The sequence below is a fragment of the Nerophis lumbriciformis genome, linkage group LG16 (assembly GCF_033978685.3).
Source record: "Nerophis lumbriciformis linkage group LG16, RoL_Nlum_v2.1, whole genome shotgun sequence".
Classification (NCBI taxonomy): Eukaryota; Metazoa; Chordata; class Actinopteri; order Syngnathiformes; family Syngnathidae; genus Nerophis; species Nerophis lumbriciformis.
This window is the reverse complement of record NC_084563.2, coordinates 35,939,484-35,962,394: the sequence shown is the minus strand read 5'-3', so window position 1 is coordinate 35,962,394 and position 22,911 is coordinate 35,939,484. Positions and strand designations below refer to the sequence as shown.

At 39.7% G+C, this 22,911-nt stretch overlaps 1 protein-coding gene across 5 annotated transcripts in view; it reads right to left on the bottom strand.

Annotated features, from left to right (window-relative positions):
- The window catches only part of cabp2a (calcium binding protein 2a), a 74,088-nt gene that overhangs the window by 9,596 nt on the left and 41,581 nt on the right, over positions 1 to 22,911 (bottom strand). For 3 of the 5 annotated variants that reach the window (XM_061977049.1, XM_061977050.1, XM_061977051.1), the window contains 4 exons: positions 8,948 to 8,978; positions 5,240 to 5,374; positions 3,595 to 3,704; positions 3,365 to 3,512 (listed from right to left, as the gene is read on the bottom strand). In XM_061977049.1, coding sequence (XP_061833033.1) covers positions 3,365 to 3,512; positions 3,595 to 3,704; positions 5,240 to 5,374; positions 8,948 to 8,978 — 424 coding nt within the window. Of the gene's footprint in view, positions 1 to 3,364; positions 3,513 to 3,594; positions 3,705 to 5,239; positions 5,375 to 8,947; positions 8,979 to 15,849; positions 16,072 to 22,911 lie in introns of all 5 variants that reach the window. The other 2 variants (XM_061977046.1, XM_061977047.1) reach the window with 1 other exon arrangement.

Here is a 22,911-nt window from a genome sequence, read left to right as displayed (position 1 = left end):
ACAGTAAGTCTTTGCTTTCGTCCAGCATTCTGTTTTTGTTTACTTTGTAGCCAGTTCAGTTTTAGTTTTGTTCTGCATAGCCTTCCCTAAGCTTCAATGCCTTTTCTAGGGGCACTCACCTTTTGTTTATTTTTGGTTTAAGCATTAGACACCTTTTTTACCTGCACACTGCCTCCCGCCGTTTCCGACATCTACGATGCAATTAGCTACCTGCTGCCACCTACTGATATGGAAGAGTATAACGTGGTAAGTCTGCTGATCTCCAGACAGCACAGACACTCAACAACAACACATTATTTGCGGATTACTGGTTTGTAAAAAATATTTTTAACCCAAATAGGTGAAATTAGATAATCTCCCACGGCACACCAGATTGTATCTCACGGCACACTAGTGTGCCGCGGCACAGTGGTTGAAAAACACTGTCTTAAGGTATTGATTTGTAATTTCCAAAAGCGCCTGGACATGTACAAGAAGGAGAAACACGGGCATGTCTGGATGATCCGCCTCCATCTTTGTTATGTCCGCGCCTGTGTGGGGTGCGGACTTCCTGGCGTCACTTCCTGTGTGGGGTGGGGTCTTTCTGGCTTCACTTCCTCTCCGAACTCGCTTTGTAAACGATCAATGAGTCCATACAAAGCTAAGTGCCGGAGATTCAAGAATTACACGTCTGACTTACCCGTCTTTCTGGCGTCACTTCCTCTCCGAACTCGCTTTGTAAACGATCAATGAGTCCATACAAAGCTAAGTGCCGGAGATTCAAGAATTACACGACTGACTTACCCGTGTAAAAATTTGTCCGAGGACGGGGACCTTAAACGCTGGTTTAGTGTGGCTGAAACGGGGCTTAGGCTAAATAATTATTTGTTTAAACGACTTAGTGGAGACATCGCCTAAGGCCACACTAGACCATCGTTTAAGGTCCCCCTCCTTGGATAATTTTTTACACGGGTAAGTCAGCCGTGTAATTCTTGAATCTCAGGCACTTAGCTTTGTATGGACTCATTGATCGTTTACAAAGTCAGTTCGGAGAGGAAGCAACTAATTAAGCCCACACATCAAAAGTGTCAGGATGTTGCCGCACAGTCTGCCTTAAAACTAACAAAACTAAAGACACGTTTCAGTGATGTGGATGTGATCGTGATAGGCAGTGTGTGACTACAAATATTGCTTTATGGTTGTGACTGTGAAATGGCAGGCATGATGACCGCATCTTCGCTAACTCCGCCATTAGTACGCAGCTGAAAGATGGAACCATCCCCTCGTGTCCCAAACTGTTTAGCGCATTGTCTACTTTATCATGTCTAATAAAGATTTTATTAATTTATGATGGCTCAGGTGTGATTCCCTACAATTCTCCAAAGCACACAGGATTCTAGTTAATTGAAATACCACAACACTGGATATTGTTCAAAGGAGATACATTTTAATTTAAAAACTTGCACACAAAACACAGCAAACAAATGTAAAACTATTTACAATATAGCTCTTTTAAATACAAACCCCGTTTCCATATGAGTTGGGAAATTGTGTTTGATGTAAATATAAACGGAATACAATGATTTGCAAATCATTTTCAACCCATATTCAGTTGAATATGCTACAAAGACAACATATTTGATGTTCAAACTGATAAACCTTTTTTTTTTTTGCAAATAATCATTAACTTTAGAATTTGATGCCAGAAACACGTGACAAAGAAGTTGGGAATGGTGGCAATAAATACTGATAAAGTTGAGGAATGCTCATCAAACACATATTTGGAACATCCCACAGGTGAACAGGCTAATTGGGAACAGGTGGGTGCCATGATTGGGTATAAAAGTAGATTCCATGAAATGCTCAGTCATTTACAAACAAGGATGGGGCAAGGGTCACCACTTTGTCAACAAATGCATGCGCAAATTGTTGAACAGTTTAAGAAAAACCTTTCTCAAGCAGCTTTTGCAAGGAATTTAGGGATTTCACCATCTACGGTCCGTAATATCATCAAAGGGTTCAGAGAATCTGGAGAAATCACTGCACGTAAGCAGCTAAGCCCGTGACCTTCAATCCCTCAGGCTGTATTGCATCAACAAGCGACATCAGTGTGTAAAGGATATCACCACATGGGCTCAGGAACACTTCAGAAACCCACTGTCAGTAACTACAGTTGGTCGCTGCATCTGTAAGTGCAAGTGAAAACTCTCCTATGCAAGGCGAATACCGTTTATCAACAACATCCAGAAACACCGTCGGCTTCGCTGGGCCTGAGCTCATCTAAGAAGGACTGATACAAAGTGGAAAAGTGTTCTGTGGTCTGACGAGTCCACATTTCAAATTGTTTTTGGAAACTGTGGACGTCGTGTGCTCCGGACCAAAGAGGAAAATAATCATCCGGATTGTTATAGGCGCAAAGTTGAAAAGCCAGCATATGTGATGGTATGGGGGTGCATTAGTGCCCAAGGCATGGGTAACTTACACATCTGTGAAGGCGCCATTAATGCTGAAAGGTACATACAGGTTTTGGAGCAACATATGTTGCCATCCAAGCAACGTTACCATGGACACCCCTGCTTCTTTCAGCAAGACAATGCCAAGCCACGTGTTACATCAATGTGGCTTCATAGTAAAAGAGTGCGGGTACTAGACTGGCCTACCTGTAGTCCAGACCTGTCTCCCATTGAAAATGTGTGGCGCATTATGAAGCCTAAAATACTACAACGGAGACCCCCGGACTGTTGAACAACTTAAGCTGTACATCAAGCAAGAATGGGAAAGAATTCCACCTGAGAAGCTTAAAAAATGTGTCTCCTCAGTTCCCAAACGTTTACTGAATGTTGTTAAAAGGAAAGGCCATGTAACACAGTGGTGAACATGCCTTTTCCCAACTACTTTGGCACATGTTGCAGTCATGAAATTCTAAGTTAATTATTATTTGCAAAAAAAAAAAAAAAGTTTATGAGTTTGAACATCAAATATCTTGGCTTTGTAGTGCATTCAACTGAATATGGGTTGAAAAGGATTTGCAAATCATTGTTTTCCGTTCATATTTACATCTAACACAATTTCCCAACTCATACGGGGTTTGTAACTTCACAGTGAAGTAAAGTCATTACTGGAGAGCTTGGAGCAGATAGATTTTTTTTTTTTCGCACATGCGTACTAGGTCGCGTTGCGCTGGCGGACGGAGGGGGGCGGGGATCTTAAACGGTGGCATTGTTGTGTGTGGACACGGATAAGGTTAGGTGTGATTTACCCTGGATAACCTTATCTGGCTTAGTGTGAACGGGGCCTTAGGCTAAATAATTATTAGTTTAAGGGGTTAAACGACTTAGTGTAGACATGGCCTAAGTGATGTCAAATCCCCCTCATCCTTGCTCACCCTCAAAGTCTACCTCTCCGTCCCCGTTGAGGTCGACGTCACGCAGGATCTCATCTATCTCACGGTGGTTGAGTTGCTCGCCCATCAGCTTCTTCATGGCTTCTCTTAGCTCCCCAAGGCTGATCTGACCGTCACCATCGGAGTCAAACTAGGACAGTAAGGGCGCGGAAGAGGGAATTAGGAGAGAACAAAACAAGTATAATCTGGCAGGATGTCATCATAAAGCAGACCTCTTTAAAGGCGTCCCGAAGCTCTTTGACTCCAATCATGTCTGCGGTCTCAGCCAGCATCTTTGGACCCATCAACTCCACAAAATCTTCAAAGTCTACTCTGCCGCCACCTAGAGGGCAAAAAACATAGTGGAAACTAACTTGCTCAGTCATTTTGTAGTCCAGGGTTGGGGTTTCAGTAGGGATGTCCCCATACAACTTTTTCACTTTTGATACGAGGAGGCTTGAGTATCAGCCGATACAATATCACAGGAATCATACATAATTTTAATATTTTGTACTGTGGAATAGTAAAAATCCTTTTATTAAGTGAAATTAATCAAATAGAGAACAATGGTATGTATGAAAAACACTAACTTATTTGTTATTAACCATCTGAAATGGATTTATGCTGTCTTTAAGTTGAAGTGGAGTGGTGTTTGTTCTTTTGGTTCTCAATAATTAGGTCAAGCTCATGATGAAGTAAGTTGATTGATGCTGATTGATAAAATGCTTGATTTCACGTCAGATATTTCAAAATGTTGATATGAATTTTTTCATCAGCTTGTGATTTTGCGAATTTGTTCTCAATATTTATCGTTTTCATAATGTATTTGTAGATAGTATTCTTTGTATTTGATTTAAATAACATTCGAGGCCAGACATTACAGGCAACATGCATAGTTAATGTAAGAGCTTACTACCGCTAGCTTAGCTGTGCGCTAGAATGCTAAACAGTTTAATTTTGCTTCGTAAAGTTCCAACGATTAATGAATTTTAGTCGAAAAAAGCTTTGATTTCTACTATGTTGCTTTGATTAATTGTTTAATCTTTCATCTCTGGCTCTCTGCAAAGGTGGACACTTCCCTTCCCTCTCCCTTATCTCTCATGCTTTGCTTCTTTTTCTTGTTTTGACTATCATTAGTGAAACAGAAGACAATACCAGGTATGAAAACCACTAACCTATTTACTTTTAACTGTTTGGGATGGACTTATGTTGCCTTTGAGTGAAGTGGAGTGATATTTTCAAAATAATGAATGACGTTAAGCTCATGATGCTGTAAGTTAAATGATGCAGACGCATTTGTTTATACTTTCTAATACGTTTTCTGCCTTGGAGACTTTGTATTTGTAAGTAATATGCAACCGTAATTATTTAATACTTATTTATTTTGACAAATGTGCTGTTTTAGACTACAACGTTGTTTAATAAAGGACACTTAATAGATACTGTATTTCTAGCGTGTGTAGCTTTGAGCTCTTAGTAGCCTATAGCCTACCATGTTTACCTTTTGTAAATGACTTGACTAAAAAAACAAGAAAAGACCCAACGTGTGCTCTCATTGGAAGACATTCAGATGTTAACTGGCTGCCCAGCGTTGCACAAGTAAAACACACTGCAAGATTGCTTGTATCGGAGATTTCATCAGAGATTTTAGGTGCAAGCCGATACATGTTTTTACTGTTATCGGATCGGGACACCCATTTTAAAATGCTGGTGTCTAAGATAGCACTATGTCTAAGTCGCCATCCAAGTTTGTTTTTTTTATAGTTTTTTTTATCTCCTGTGCATCCTGTTCTCCTAAATCATGGATTTCTGGATTTTTTTAATCCAGTTTCTCTCTCGTCCTCTCTAACTCTCTCTCTCTCTTTACAGTGAGCTTACAGATCTGCTGGCTGAGCTCGATCAGTTCCATCTCAGTCGGCATGTATCCCATCGTCCTCATGCACTCGCCAAGGTCCTTGCAACTGATGAAGCCATCCTTGTCCTTGTCAAACTCCCTGAACGCCTCACGCAGCTCTGCAGGAGAAAAAGAGTGTTAAAATATCTTATAATTACTTCTGTAAATATGGCATTGTGATTTATATTTTTATTTTTTTTCATCTGTTAAGAGAGCATTTCACCACTGTGGCATTTCCAGCCTGGCAATACCCTTTTTTTTTTTTTTTTTTTTTTTTACAAATCGTGTGCAAAGTATAAATAATTTGGGTGGGGGCATGGGTTTTACTCATTAAATGGGTTATACTTGTGTAGCGCTTTTCCAACCATCAAGGTACATTATCGGGGGGGGATCTTTTGCAATTCCACATGCATGATCATGTCCTGTTTTACATAAGACATACGCATTTCCTAACCCTAGGCTTGTACAGGAGAGGCAGTCGTTTCACACATGCCTGATTGCTGCCAGTTTGTTGGTGACACGCCATGCAGGTCTCATGACAGTCAAATCTGATTACTGACATTTTGGGATGCGCAGTCGAGAAGAAGTCTTTACAACAAGTGTACTGTTATTGTTGCTTGTGACGTCATGTCGGATTGCAGACTGCACAGGCTCAAACACTGTCCTAACTAATGCTACAATGTTCCATACCGAAAAAGCAAGCATTCCTTATAACAGCCCTTTTAAAAAAACGCTAGCTCGATACTAATTTACATTGGATATGCCATATACATGCTAAAGATGAGCATTAGCAATTTTACATGGCGATTTCAACACCTCTAAATTTCGTAAGATGCAGGTTACAATCAAACAGCTCGTGTTTAATAAGGACAATAATTACGTGGGGTGTCCCTGTTCGATATCAGCAAAAAATTAGGTATCTGACGATATTGGCTTGCATGTAAAATATCCAATATTTCCATTCCAATAATTTTTTATATTTATTTAATGTACTCAATATTTAATAGAAACATTTGAGACAATATTAAAATAGTCAGAGTCTATGGTTCTCACCTGGAAAAGGGTGAAGTGCCATCTCCGGGTTGGGGAGGAGATGGCACTTATTTAATTTATATGTAATTTTCATGACATATTTTTATCAATCATAACACCCAAAAAACTGTATTTTGTTCTTTGAATCTCAACTTCTTCGACATATAATGATCCAAACAATCCTGTCCTCTAGTAAGCACACAACGTTGGTCTTTTGTTGTATTTTAGTCAAGTCATTTACAAAAGGTAGACACGGTAGGCTATAGGCTACCAGGAGCTAGCAACAACACAACAGCTAAGCACACAATAGCACACAAGCTAGACATACTTCATTAGTATCCTTAACTAAACAATATTGCAGTCTAAAACAGCTCATTTTCTAATAACAATTATATAGTTGCATATTACTTACACTTACAAAGTCTCCAAAGCAGAAGCGTATTAGAAAGTATCCAATATCTACATCATTCAAGCTATCGCATCATGAATTATTATGGCCACAAGGTATTGCAAAAAAAAAAAAAAACACTCCCCTTCAGCTTAAAGACAGCATATGTCTTTTATAGACTGGTAATAATAAGTTAGTGATTTTCATACCTAACATTGTTCTCTGTTTGACTAATTTTACTTGATCAAACCTTTTCCAACATTCCACACTACAGAATAATAAAAGTGTGATTCCTGGGGATATTGTATCAGAATCAGAATCAGATTTATTGACCAAGTATGTTTGACACATAAAAAAATTGACTTGGTAGACTATGTTCTCTTTGTTCATTGCAAGAAACAAGGACAAATGCAACAACTACGAGAGAGCACAGATTATTACTCCAATATTGTGTCCCATTGGAAGTGGAAACAGTTGTATCACGATACCCCTAACACTTAGGGCCTGATCTACTAAAGGTTTGCGTGTACTAAAACACGTACAAACTTGAGCACACACAAAGCTGATCTACTAAACTTGTGTGCAGAGGATTGCGTCCCTTTAGTGAGTAAAATAAGCGGTGCAATCCATTTAGCCTTCATGAATATGCAGAATATATGCTGATTATCACAACGCCCACAATACTGGGAGGAGAAAATGGAAACATAATAATTTAGCACACGCAGTGTGATCTATCAAGATTGAAACTGTTATGTGGCCGCAGGTTTTGCGTCTTTATTAAGTATGTCTCAGTGAAAACTGGCAGTTGCGCAGAAATGGCTGTGAGAAAGAAGGTGATCGCCCTGCAGCTCCGTCTTACGTATGATTGTAAAAAATAAAAATATTAGACAAATCGTCTATTTAGCAATATATATGTATAATGTTATAGCTGCTGAATGACTTAAGGGGCTTGTTAAAACAAATTCAACTGATGCGTTTTGGGGTCTGCTGGTGTTTTTATAAATGAGATATTAAAATATCTCCTGCATTACATTTGTTTTATTACAATATGCCTTTTCTTGCGTCTGGAACATTCCAGGATACACTCGCAGTTAGTGACAGCATCTCCTGTGAGCGCACCTTCAGCATGCTAAAAAAGTGGGTTCCGTTGTAGATGCACTGCAGTGTTGCTTCTACCTCAACAAAAATAAAAACGCAACACTTTTGTTTTTGATCCCATTTCTCATAAATTGAACTCAAAGATCTATAACTTTTACTACATATACAAAAAACCTATTAATCTCAAATATTGTTCACAAATTTTTCTAAATCTGTGTTAGTGAGCATTTCTTCTTTGACAAAATAATCCATCCCACCTCACAAGTGTGGCACATCAAGATGTTGATTAAATAGCATGATCATTGTGTGCATAAGTCAATCCCAACAGAGGAAAAAACAAACGTGTTGCGTTTATATTTTTGCTCAGTATAAAATGCCCATTAAAAGTGTTACATGTCTGCTGCATTTTTCAAAACATGGCAAAACTCCACAGGTGTAGGAGCATGATAACATGAATGTGCAGCAGAGTAGTGTCTCTATGGTGAAAGCTGCATAGTACATGCAAAATCCTCATTTGAATAATAATCAATTGCACACGCAGTCTTAGTAGATCACTCTCAACATGCCCTCATGCAATTATTTTTACTTTGCACATGCTTTTTAGCGCATGGTATTTCGATCCTAGTAGATCAAGCCCATTTATTGTAAACATTTTGTCTGACCCAACAGAAGACAAGACTGGCACATTCAACTTGATGGCAAAGACTATGTTCTGATGAAGGCAACCCACCAAGGACAAACTGCAAATAATGCATACTTGCAAATAAGACTCATAAGCGTAAGAAAACAACATTTTAAACATATCAACATTTAAATTAGTACCACAAACATGTACACACACAAAAGTGCCAACAATTGGTAGAGTAGAGTACCGATATCCAGCTACAGTATTGGTACAGATGTGAAATGCACACTTCCCTAGTAGCATTTATACAATAGTGCACCTTATAAAACAAGTTTCAAGTTGTGTGCATTTTAGGCTATAAAAAAAAATTAAGTTAATGTCAAAAACGGGTCAAGTTTGAACTAAATAGTACATCAAAGATGTAAATATCACTGCAGCCTTAAGGGAGCTGCTTGCAGCGGATGGATGGCAATGTGTGCAGGTAAGGGCAAAGTCCGGAACGTTGTCATGTTAAAAGGATATGACAATAATTCAGAGATGCAATTATACCTTCCATTTCTTCAGGTCGCAGGTCTCGGTCCTGCAGGATGTGGGTTGGAGTAGAACAATGCATAGAAAGAAATGGACAGTCAGGTTAACACAAAACATTTTGACAACAATATTCTCTGGATCGTTGGGTTGGGTAATCAATCAAAATTATTAAATAATAATGGTATTTCATAATGCGAAAAAGCTTCATTTACGAGACACGAGTTCAAATTTGACATGCAGGTGAGACCGGGATATGCCCGTGATATGTTTTGCGAGCCTGCGACTTCATCATGGGAAATAACACAAGGCGGGATTAGAGGCTGCTGGTGAGGGACAACACAAGGGGATTACGCTTGCAAATTGTATTACAAATCACGAAGGCTTATCGTGCATTTTTTTACAATTTTCCACCCCAAACCAATTTTGTCATCCGCACTTTCATGGGATGGACATTGATATAACAGAAATAAGTGTAAATGTAATTGTTTCACCATATAACTTACTCCTGTAATGTAGAATTTACTAATAAAACAATATAAATCAAAAAAGAAAGCACATGAAAAGTGAAAATCGACTACATTATCTTTCAGAGGCCCTAATAAATCATCAATTAATCAGACAAGGGTTGGAACAGGCAAAATCCTTCATTTCTGCTAATTTAACCTAATATTAAACAATTTGTACTTTCTAACTTGTTTCCTGTTCATGTTCACATTCCAGCTGGAGCCTAGCCCAGCTGACTTTGGGTGAAAAGTGGTGCACACCCTGTACTGAGTCAGTACACATAATCAGGCATTCACAATTTTTTCAAACCCAAACTGATAACTTCCTGCCTCTCAAGACTAGGACCGATAACTTATTCATTTATTTTATAGATGTAGATTTGAGTGTTGTTTGTGCTCACATGGAATTAAGAAAGAGTAAAACAATGGTGGATTTCACAAACCGTACCTGTATCTGCGTCCTAACCAAATATGACATCACCACTAACACACATACATAAATCAGTAAAGTTATGTTCTGATTAAGAGTAGGTGTCGTTGACATTTTAACCGATACCAGTATCAAATCGGTACTTTAAAAATAATGGCGCTTGAGCGTTGCCCAAACTGGTACTTAAAAAAAAAAAAAACATGCATATTTTTGTATGGAATTTTGTGACATTCGAGTTGAATAGACTAGTAATTAAAATACTTTGGTGACATGAATGAAAAGATAATTAAGTAATGCATTCAAGAATGAAAAACAAAATCTCGAACAAATTGGCATAATTATTGCAGCAATGCATACCAAAAGATGAAATGTTTGATGCTCAAAATTCTGAGTGTTCCTGACTGCAACCTTGCTCGCCATAACCGTCATGAGGAAGTGGTGTGTTGTTGTGCTAACGTTAGCAACCTAAGGCTCCCTGAAGCATTTTTAAAAAAGGATTGAAAATGGAAAAAGATGGGGGGAATTTCTTTTTTTTTTAGTATGTTTTTTGTTTGAGGACAATCATGACACAAACCTTCCCAATTGTTAGAAAGCCCACTGTTTAATATGTTTGTGTGTATGCTTCACTGATGAGAGTATTTGGTGAACATCGTTTTGTCCAACTAATTTCGGCGGTTCTTGAACTCACCATTGTGTGGACTGTGACGCAAGAGTTTGTTTATATGTAAAATCTTCCACTCATTTTGTCCACCAAAAGTTTTATGCTGTGCGTAAATGCACAAAATTGCGCTTTGTTGATGTTATTGACTTGTTGGAGTGCTAATCAGGCGTATTTGGTCAGTGCATGACTGCAAGCTAATTAATGCTAACATGCTATTTAGGCTAGCTGCATGTACATATTGCAACATTATGCCTCATTTGTAGGTATATTTGAGCTCATTTAATATCCTTTACTTTGATTCTCTTTGTATATCATTTAGTTTTGCATGTCTCATGACACATTATCTGTATGTAATATTGGCTGCATTTCAGATACCGGTAGTTGTTTGTGTGCCATGTTGTTCCAGACCACAGCAAACATTACGTGGTTTGCCAAAGATTGTAATAAATCTATTAAAAGAAGACAGCCTTAACTTGGACACACACATACGTATATACCTTTGGCCATTAAAAGCCAGTAATTTCCAGGAGTTATCTCACCTTCCGAGTAGCCTCTGATTTACAAATGGTTTCTAATGTTGTAAAAATGTGTAGAATAAATATTACATTTCAACATTTTTGTCAACAGTGATTTGCTTCAGCCTGCAACATATAGTCATTTTGATAGTAGGCTATTATAGCTAATATAGACACTTATGTCATGTGTTGCCTTCATTATAAGACTTATATACGGCTTTTAATTTTTGGGGCTTCAGATAGATTTGTTTTTTGTATTTTTGGTCCAATATAGCTCTTTCAACGTTTTGGGTTGCCGACCCCTGTAACGTGTAATGAGGGCTGCTGTTGCCATGTTAACGTCGACAATAAAGTTTAAAAAGAGCACCAAACTCTCTGTGCTTCCTCTAGGATGCTGCGTTACGAACAATAATGTTACTTGCATACTTTAACGTAGCAAAGGAATAAGTCATCCATAGCTTATTCTTTTTACAGTGTGGATTCTAGTTAGTGGTCAATGAGGTTGTATGTGTTAAAAAAAGGTGTTTTTTTATTTCCTCACAAAGTATTTGGAGGGCATTTGGTTTGGGCGGCATGCAGGATGTCTTCCTCTGACGACCGACGCCATGATTGTTTACACTGTGAGGTCGGATTATCCTAAAAACAGTTTGGAAAATCCCACAAAGTAAAAGCACTTGATTTAATCACTCTAACCCACCTACAGCACAGTATGAGTAGTCTTGCCTCACTGGAGCGTTTATTTTGTTATTTGACATTTTTTTTTATGATATCAAATCACCGGTGTGACAACATAATTCCAATTATCGACCCGATCCGATAATTATTGGGAACCCCTACACATAACAAATGTAATATGTAGCATTTCATGTAAAATATCAATGCACAAAACTGTCCTCAAAACTTGTATTTTGTCGATTGGGTACACACGAGCCCCTTTTCATAAACAGAACTTTTTTACAGGGGTGTTCCGATTCCGAATTAATATCGGATATCAGTTCAAAATGATACAGGCTGTCCTGCAGCGTGTTTACTTGTGCAAAGCTGGACAGCCAGTTAACATCTCAATGTCCTCCAATAAGCACACAAGGTTGGTCTTTTCTTCTATTTTTGTCAAGTATTTTACAAAACCAAAAACCAGTGAAGTTGGCACATTGTGTAAATCCTAAATAAAACAGAATACAATGATTTGCAAATCCTTTTCAACCTATATTCAATTAAATACACTGCAACGACAAGATACTTAACGTTCGAACTTGAAATGGTTGTTATTTTTTGCTAATATTAGCTCATTTGGAACTTGATGCCTGAAACATGTTTAAAAAAAGTGTCCTCTGGAACAAAGAGGAAAAGAACCATCCGGATTGTTATAGGCACAAAGTTGAAAAGCCAGCATCTGTGATGGTATGGGGGTGTATTAGTGCCCAAGGCATGGGTAAATTACACATCTGTGAAGGCACCATTAATGCTGAAAGGTACATACAGGTTTTGGAGCAACATATGTTGCCTTCCAAGCAACGTTATCATGGACACCCCTACTTATTTCAGCAAGACAATGCCAAGCCACGTGTTACAGCAGCGTGGATTCATAGTAAAAGAGTGCGGGTACTAGACTGGCCTGCCTGTAGTCCAGACCTGTCTCCCATTGAAAATGTGTGGCGCATTATGAAGCTTAAAATACCACAACGGAGACTCCGGACTGTTGAACAACTTAAGCTGTACATCAAGCAAGAATGGGAAAGAATTCCACCTGAAAAGCTTCAAAAATTGGTCTCCTCAGCTCCCAAACGTTACCTGAATGTTGTTAAAAGGAAAGGCCATGTAACACAGTGGTAAAAATGCCCCTGTGCCAACTTTTTTGCAATGTGTTGCTGCCATTAAATTCTAAGTAAATGATTATTTGCCCAAAAAAATTGTGTTTCTCAGTTCGAACATTAAATCTTTGCAGTCTATTCAATTGAATATAAATTGAAAAGGATTTGCAAATCATTGTATTCTGTTTTTATTTGTGAATTACACAACGTGCCAACTTCACTGGTTTTGGGTTTTGTACAAAAGGTAAACATGGTATATATATACTGTATATACTATAAGCTACTTGGCACTAGCAGCTACACAACAGCTAAGCACACACTAGCACACAAGATAGACATACTAGTGTCCTTATTTGAGCAATATTGCAGTCTAAAACAGGGGGTTCCCAACCTCTTTTTCACCAGGGACCGGATTAATGTCGGCATTATTTTCTTTCCATATTAGGCAGTAAATTTCCCCTCTGGGATTAATAAAGTATTTCTGATTCTGATTCTGAGATAAATACAACAAAAATAAGTACATGAAAAATACAACTCACCATAAGGCTAACCTTTTTCCCTTTGCAAAAAAGCCCTCCAAGACTTTTGATTTATACTAATTTTTGCTGGTTTGTGAGCTTATTTTTTGGCTAACATATGTGATACGTGACACGTCATCGCCAAGGACAAGAGGATTTATAGATAAGCTCTATACTTGCCATTAGTTCCAATGGATTTATGTGGCCTTCTATTTCTATTCCAAAAGTTATGCATTCATATTTTGTGCAATATTTCATCCATAGATCCTTTTTGGTGCCATTTTTTTGTAAACACATCTGTTAATGCTAACTACTTGCGCAAAAGGACTAGGTGCAATAATAGCAGCACTACAACTTAGTATAGGCCAAGGGAGATGTGCATTTTCTTCCTTCAGCATAATTAATACATGCAACAATTTAGCACACTTGCACTTCTCCATATACTGACTTTTTTCTTCATCTGTCCTGAGCTGAACTCATGCAGCAACATACTGTTTTATTTGTATTTTTTAATTTTTTTAATTTTTCAATCTGAATCTGTGTATTTCATTGCACTGTTTATGCCTGATGTTGGTCTAACTTAACTTTTTTTTATTGATCATGTTGTGTATACCATCCACCTGCCAGGACTGTATATTGAAATTAGCCTTTGGCTACAATCTGGCACGTTTACACTTTCTATAATATCTAATGTACTATCTATCTATATATCAATCTATCTATGTGCATTTTCACATGTAACAAACATATAATAAGTATAACAAATGGCCAATTCCTATCATGAGTTTTATCACACAACATTGAATAAGCTTATTGGTTTGTCGAGTGCGACACGCAAAACTTAAAGGGGAACTGCCCTTTTTTTTTTTAAATTTAGCCTATCGTTTACAATCATTATGAGAGATTATGACAAAAGGTTTTTTCTTTGTTTTGCAGACTAACATGTAAAAATTGTCTCGTTCTCGGTGGCTAGCAATGCAGCTAATGGGAGCAATCATTTCTACCTCTACAATACTTAATTTACGTTACCTGTATAGTAACCAAGCTGTGACAACATTGTTATTGTAAGAGCGAACACTGAGGAACTATTTTTCTATCGTAGTAACACATCTGCGTGCTTCGGTATTAGCCGTAAAAGCTAACTATAGCATGAGATAAGCTAACTTCTAGGTTAGCATGAAACATGTTTAAGTTTGTAATGCACAACACAATGCGATAAGACACCAATCTGTACTGACTGAAAAACAGGAACAATCATATTATAGTATCTGTCAAGTATTAGCCCACAATTCATGTTTTGTTTGTACACAGCTGAGCTAGCCAGAGAGTGTATATACTGTAGTTGTAATGACGCATGACGTGTATCACGATCGATATTAAAGTGACTCACTAGTCAGTTGTTCGTCTGGTCCAGCTGGCCATGGACGTTTCCTGTTGATTTGTCGAAATACCTTGGCTCCAAATTCCACATTTGCAGCTTCGAGTGCCTCTCACCTCACTCTCTCGGCTTCAGTCTGTGCCAACGTTTCACCCTCTTCTCCGTGCTCGCTTCTATAAGCAGCAGTTCATCCTCAGTATTTTCAGCTTCAGAAAGATAAGGTTGTGAATCCTCATATGACCAAAAATAGTCGTCTTCGTTGTCTGTCACCAAGTCCGCCAAGATTAGAACACACGCACACACACATTTGATTCCGGAAGTAGGAACACTATGGAAACAGAAATCAATGCGCGGAAGTAATCAGTGCCAGATATTATTAAAATGGTCAAAATACGGTAAATATTGAACATATTACATATTGGTATGAACATGTCTGTTACTACATTATATATATACTTGCAGTGTGTATATAAAACATTGATGGAGGGTTTTGAAGTTGTCTTAAAGGGCTTTGAAGGCGACAACGGTGACTCCCATTAGCCACATCTTTCCAGCGTTTTTTTTTATCATCTTTAAAATCCTAAAAAAAAAAAAAAAAAAGGCATGTGTTCTTGTCTCTCATAATGGCTGCAAACGATAGGCCACATTACAAAAAAAGTGCAATTCCCCTTTAAGTCGGAGAAAATGCAGTTGTTTCTAAATGTAATGTTTCTTTGTGGCCCGGTAGCAAATGCGTCACCGACCCGCACCGGTGGTTGGGGACCACTGGTCTATACACCACATTTGTCAAAATAACTACATATCAGTAGTAAGTACACCACCATGTTTTGAATGTTAAGACGAAAGCAGAAGGATTTCACCATATTGGTATATTGGTAAATTTGTTAATCATGATTAGCAAATTAATGTAAAAATCACAAAATCATTCAATGAGCTTAAAAAAAATGGTAACGTAAACAACTGAAAACAGCACTTATGAGCATGTATTCACATCATACTATGTATGAAAGAATACATGGAACAGCGGGTTATTGATCGCTGCATAATATGATTGCACACTTTATGAAACACATCTGATATGTGCAGATTTCAGGTCATACATACGATCTGGCTCTGTGCAAAGCCTTGTTTGAGGAAGATACACGCAGGCCCCACTATGTTGCGCAGCATGTTGCAGTTCTTAACCAGAGCACACAGCGGCTCATCGAACTCCGGCTCGCTTCCTCTGTCCTCGTCTTCTTCTGTGTCCAGCTCACCTGCTTCTTTCAGCTCCCCGAGCATGGCCGCGGCAACTGGGGCCCCACTTCTCTCTACAGGCGACACCCCCTTAAAAGGGGGGAACCAATTAAAGTAGCTAAAGGCAGTCGTACAACAGCTTTATTCACTACTACTTACTTGGTATCTCGGTTTCGTATGTCCCACTTTGGTTTACGATCAACATTTTCCATCTCCCCCCACCATACTGTCTCTGTTATCGTACTATCAAACATCGGTGTAACAAACTATTACATTTGCGTATCATTCCACAGAATGGAGTGTCCAAACAAATAGTTCTTTGTGTTGATGATTAAGTCTACTTTTTTATACGACTGCAAAATAATCCACCAAGGGGCCAAAAAAAGTTGTAAATAACAGCAATTTGATAAAGAAGTTGAGACATACACTACTGAATTAAAGGAATAACTCTTAGCAAAGTTCGAAGGTGGCATTATCACAACCTTCACCATACTAAGTTTGGACCCGAAGCAGAATTGTATAATTTATTTTCACTTATAATGTGAAATGTTTACATACATATTTTATTTAGGAGAGGTAATTTAAAGTTAAGTTAAGTTAAAGTACCAATGATTGTCACACACACACTAGGTGTGGTGAAATGTGTCCTCTGCGTTTGACCCATCCCCTTGTTCACCCCCTGGGAGGTGAGGGGAGTAGTGGGCAGCAGCAGTGGCCGCGCCCAGGAATCATTTTTGGTGATTGAACCCCCAATTCCAACCCTTGATGCTGAGTGCCAAGCAGGGAGGTAATGGGTCCCATTTTTATAGTCTTTGGTATGACTCGGCCGGGGTTTGAACTCACAACCTACCGATCTCAGGGCGGACACTCTAACCACTGAGTAGGTCAATTTACCGTATTTTGCAGACTACAAGCCGCTACTTTTTTCCAACGCTTTGAACTCTGCAGCTTATAAAACAGTGCGGCTAATTCATGTCTTTCTTTCATACGGGTATATATCTGTGGCGTATAGTCCGGTGCGGCTATCCATTGTCCATCCATTTTTCTACCGCTTGTCCATCTCAGAATCGCCGGGGGTGCTTGAGCCTATCCCAGCTGCACTCGGGCGGAAAGCGGGGTACACCCTGGACAAGTCGCTACCTCATTGCAGGGCCAACACAGATAGACGGACAACATTCACACTCACATTCACACACTAGGGCCAATTTAGTGTTGCTAAACGGCTAATAAATGTAAAAATATTATTTTCTTCTAAAATTTGGTGGATAATGCTTAAATATCGGGCTCTTAAACTCTGAAAATACGATACGTGTGCACTTTCTTAATCTCAATTATGGAGTTGATTATTTATTTGTATACAGTACGTGCAATGCTATCTTATTTGTTTAAAAGTATTTCATCCAAGACGGAAGATTTAAGTTTGTAATGTAATGAGGTGAATTGTGACATGTACATTTTTCTTATATGATTGTGAACTAGCATGCATTTGTATTTGGTCACAGAAACTTTTAGGGGATTATTCTATTAAGGAAATATGCCCTTAGATAGCTTCGGGTGCAGGTGTCTTTCACACCTCAACCTAGAGAGTGGTGGCAGTTGCCCCCAGGATAATTGGAATCTGAAAGGAATGCAGGCTTGGATTTTAGGATTGATTATAAACAGATTAGTGACATCTGGTAGGAGCCCCCACAGGTACGAGGAGAGGTTAGGAGTCGGAAGTCACCCGACTCAAACTGAGCAGAGGGATACGGTCAGGAAATAGATTGACTGGCCAAACAACAAACTGGGCTTTGTCCAGACTGGCCGGCTCCAAGACTAGAATTACAAAGAGTAAAGGTCTTCGTGTAAAAGGTATTTAAGGACAATGGTCCGAGAGGACATCAGAAGAGTAATCAGGCCCACACTCTTTCTCCTGGAAGCTGCAGTTCAAGTCTGAGGCTTGCTGAAACAAATAAAGCTTTTTGATGGACGATTCCTCGTTGGCGCCTTCTTGGCTCATCACCCATCACATAGTCACTCTGACTTGGGAGAGTGACACGATCAGAAATATACCACAGTATTAAAACCAAAGTCGGAGCCTATTGATATTTGCTTACTGGGATAGGCTCCAGCCCCCCCCCCGCGACCCCAAGAAGGATAAGCGGTAGAAAATGGATGGATGGAATGGTGCAATGCTGATTTTTCACAGAAGTGGAAAATGACAATTGACCAATTGAAGACATTAGTTTTAATAGGATTTACATTATTTCTCGTGGGAAAATTTGCTTAAATTTGTGTACGCTTCGGTTTCTGTCAGACCTTTTGTACCAAGCTAAATAGATTAAACTGTTTCGATTTGACAACTGTTCAGACATTTCTCTTCTCATTCGAGCCAGCCTCGTTCCTTCATGCTCAAAGACAGCTCAAGTCTAAGAGGATGGTAAAGGATCCAAAGTATTTATCCTCTAAATCGGGGGTCATGCCCATTGTGGTGCATAAACGACGGTTAGTGGAGTGAGACTCCTGCCAGCCAAAGGCAGTCATTTGGGTGGTATCATGCTCGTTAGTATTCCATTCAGTTGTATCAATGGTCGTGGACACACCTAAAACCGAATGTGGCTTTGTTGTGTTTATATGTTCGAGGATACAATAATGACTCTCTTTGGTAGGGATGTAAGGACAGCCTTGTATGTGGGGTACACAGTAGTGATCGTATCTCTGCTCATAGATGGTTTCTCAACCTTGACATAAACGGCCTCCATCTCTACCCTGTCAAAACCATCTTCTATTTGGAGAATTTGTAAATTTTTGTCCACAAAAAGGTGCCATGTCTTTTTCAGGAGCAGATAGACAGCTGAGTCTTGAGAATTAATTACTTGCTTATTTTAGCTTTGGTTTCAGGTGGGCCCTAAACCATTGCTACTTCCACTTGTATGATTAATGTTGGCAGGAAGAGGTCTCTTATAGATTTTGAATGTACACTTATAGTCTGAGTAATAATCACGGTTCCACGATTATCACGATTACTATGGATTGATTCATTTAAAAAACAAAAATACATGAAATCACATTTTTGCTCGTTTTAGATTTTGTTCTGATTTTATTACTGTCAGAACAGTAATCAACAGTGTTCGTAAAAATTGCATCACATAATAACGACATTTGTTCCTCCAGTGACGAATAATCTAACTTGTTACTCTTAAGTATAATAATAAAGTGAAAATCATCAACAATATTAATCATACAATACAATAACAGTTTGTGGACAAGGACAGACACAGCCACTGACGCACGTTTAATCATTTATTAACTATCAGTAAAAACATTCCACAGGGGCCGCTGTCAACAATCTACTTCCAGTCTACAGACGACCAATGCTGAGCTAAAACAGCCAATGAGCACACCCGGACTGTCGTCATGCTTCACTTAGCAACAAGCACCACCTTTGAAAGGCACACACTCACATTGCATCTTTTAAAGAATAATTTTACTTTTTTGGGAAAGTAACAGTAATTAATATTTTTTTAATGGTCACTGAATGAAGGAGTACCTGTTGTAATTTGTTTACACTGACCTGACTCAACGCTAAGCTACTGATTGTAAGTGAAATGTTTGAAGTTTAAGTTTATTTCGAACATGTACAAAGTTTTAAGATGATACATCAAATATTGCGCATAAGTTATTTTTTCTTACAACATGTATGAAAAGGAGCAAGAGGAAGCAAATCTTATTTAATCCTAGCCCCGTTCTACTGCACAGCAATTACTCACACATATGTTCACTACCTGTTCTCAATTTGTACACAATTTACATCAAATCAACCTAAATACAACAGTTCTCTTCATGAATAGTTAAGTCAGTTATGATTGACTTAATGCGGGGGTCAGCAACTCACGGCTCTAGAGCCGCATCCCTGGACCTCTTTCAGAGATGTGTGAGAATAGAAAAAGATGAAGAATGTTTTTTATTTTTTGTTTAAATATATTTTCTGTAGGAGAACAAACATGACACAAACCTTCCTAATTGTTAGAAATCCCACTGTTTGTATTAAACATTCTTCACTGATGAGAGTATTTGGCAAGCAACGTTTTGTCCTACTAATTTCAGCGAAATATGAACTCATCGTAGTTTGTTTACATGTACAACTTTCTCCGATGCTGCCACAGAAAGATGTGTTTTATGCCACTCCTTTTTCGTCTAAATTTGTCCACCAAACATTTTATGCTGTGCTTGATTGCACAAAGGTGGGCTTTGTTGATTGTATGTACTTGCTGGAGTGCTTATCAGGCATATTTGATCACTGCATGACTGCAAGCTAATCGATGCTAACATGCTAGCTGTATGTACATATTTCATCATTATGTCTTGTTTGTAGGTATATTTGAGCTTGTTTAATTTCCTTTACTTATGTCCTCTGTGAATTTAATTTATATTTGCATCGTTCATGGCACATTATCTGTATGTAATATTGGCTGACTTTCTGATGTTGTTCCAGACCACAGGAAACGTTACCCAGCTTGCAAAGTTGTAATAAATCCATTAGAAGAAGGCCTGCTGTTTCATTAAACTTGGACACACACATCTATACCATTTTGAGCCAGTAATTTCCAGAAGTTATCTCATCCTGTGAGAAGCCTCCATTTTACTAATGATTTCCGATATTGCAAAAATGTGTACAATAAAAATTCAAATACATAATTTCTGTCAACAAAGATTTGCGTCAGCTATGGATAGTAGGCTAATATAGCTAATATAGACACTTACATCATGTGTTGCCTTAATTATATCACTTATATAAGGCTTTTATTTTTTGCGGCTCCTTTTTTTTGTGGTATTTTTGTTCCAATATGGCTCTTTCAACATTTTGGGTTGCCGACCCCTGACTTAATGTAAGTACATGCATACTAGTGTTTTAAATTGCGTTTTTCTCTAAGGTTTTATTTATCCTCTTTTGTTGAGAATAATTGTTGAACATTCGTGGGTAACAGGTTATAGTTTGTTTTGTACATAATTTTAGCTGTTTGTTGTATTCAACTCGATTCTGTCATGTCTGTATTATCATGTTTTGTTATAAGTCATGTTTTGTTTAGTTCCTGTCTTTTCACTCCCTTGTCTGGTCACCATAGCAACCATTAGTTTTCACCTGTCACGTCACGCACCTGTTTCACGTTTTGAGTCACGCACCTGTTTTCGTTAATCATGTCCATAGTATTTAAGTTAATTCATTTTCTGTTGTTCGGCCTGACGACCTCACACCCCATATATGCTTCTGCACACCCTTATGATCCTTGCTGCTCTTTTTTCATGCCGGTTCCATGCCAAGTAAGTTTTTGTTTTTCAAGCCACAGTTAATGTTTTTGTTTAATTGTTCATAGTTTATTCTCCGCCACTGTGCGCGCTTTTTGTTTGATCCTTTTTTTGTATATATAGTTAATAAATAAATCATGTACCTTGGTTCCCGTCTCGCCCGTGCCAACTTTCCGTTGCATCCCGGAAAAGCAAACACCCAGGACCAAGTCTTGACAGTAGGTCGTCAGCAGACCCGCTTTTCCGCATGTAAGTTGGCCGATTTGGACAATTTGGATGAGGCTTCTTGGGAGGTGCTGCGAGCCATGGAGGCAGAGACGCTGCGCTTTTTCCCCAGGGAGCGCAGGGGGATGATGTGGGGGAATGGAGGCAAGTTGGTGCCGATCGGTACGTCACCTCAGCCACGGAAGCGCCGCCAAAGACGAGGGACGCCAGGAAAGACTTCTGCGAGCCAGCAGGACACGCCGCTCCCACAAGCCCCGCCCCCTCCGGGCGGAAGCAAGCAGCAGTCTGCCCGGCTTCCCCAGGATGACATCACAGCCCAGGATTTTTTTTCCAACTCTTTTTCTTTTGAACACCCGCCTCCAACAAAAGACACTAATGGCATGACTTTGATAAATCATTATCAAAACATGTTTTTAGAGATCAGGTCTAATCAGTCCAAGCCACGTCCCATATTTCATGCCCCGCCCCCCAAGACTCATGCCCCGCACCCCAAGACTCAAGTCCCGCCCCCGTCACAATTTTTTTCTTTTTTTCCGCCCACACAACCCCAGGTGGGGGATAAAAAAACAAAACAATTTGGACAATTTAATGGGGAAGTTTCTGCCCTCCTCCGCCCACCCCTACAGAGAGTTCCAGACCGCAGGGAGCGCGTCTGGTATCCGCCCCTTGAGGGGGGGGCTGGGGTCGGGAGCTGTGTTGGTGGGGTGGCTCGGCATTACCATGCCAAGCCACAGCCTCCAGCACGGCCGCCACCACCAGTCTTCCGACCTGCCAAGCCACAGCCTCCAGCACGGCCACCACCACCGGTCTTGCACCATGCCAAGCCGCAACCCCCAGCTAGACCACCTCCACCTGCACCAGTAGCTCCACGACGCCAAGCTCCGGTACCAGCTCCACGACGCCAAGCTCCGGTACCAGCTCCACGACGCCAAGCTCCGGTACCAGCTCCACGACGCCAAGCTCCGGTACCAGCTCAACGACGCCAAGCTCCGGTACCAGCTCCACGACGCCAAACTCCGGTACCAGCTCAACAAGTCCAAGACCAAGACCCTCCACGCCAAGACCAAGACCCGCCATGCCAAGACCAAGACCAAGACCCGCCATGCCAAGACCAAGACCAAGACCAAGACCCGCTAAGCCAAGACCAAGACCAAGACACGCCATGCCAAGACCAAGACACGCCATGCCAAGACCAAGACACGCCATGCCAAGACCCGCCAAACCAAGACCAAGACCAAGACCCGCCAAGCCAAGACCAAGACCAAGACCCGCCATGCCAAGACCAAGACCAAGACCCGCCATGCCAAGACCAAGACCAAGACCCACCATGCCAAGACCTAGACCAAGACCCGCCATGCCAAGACCTGGACCAAGACCCGCCATGCCAAGACCTGGACCAAGACCCGCCATGCCAAGACC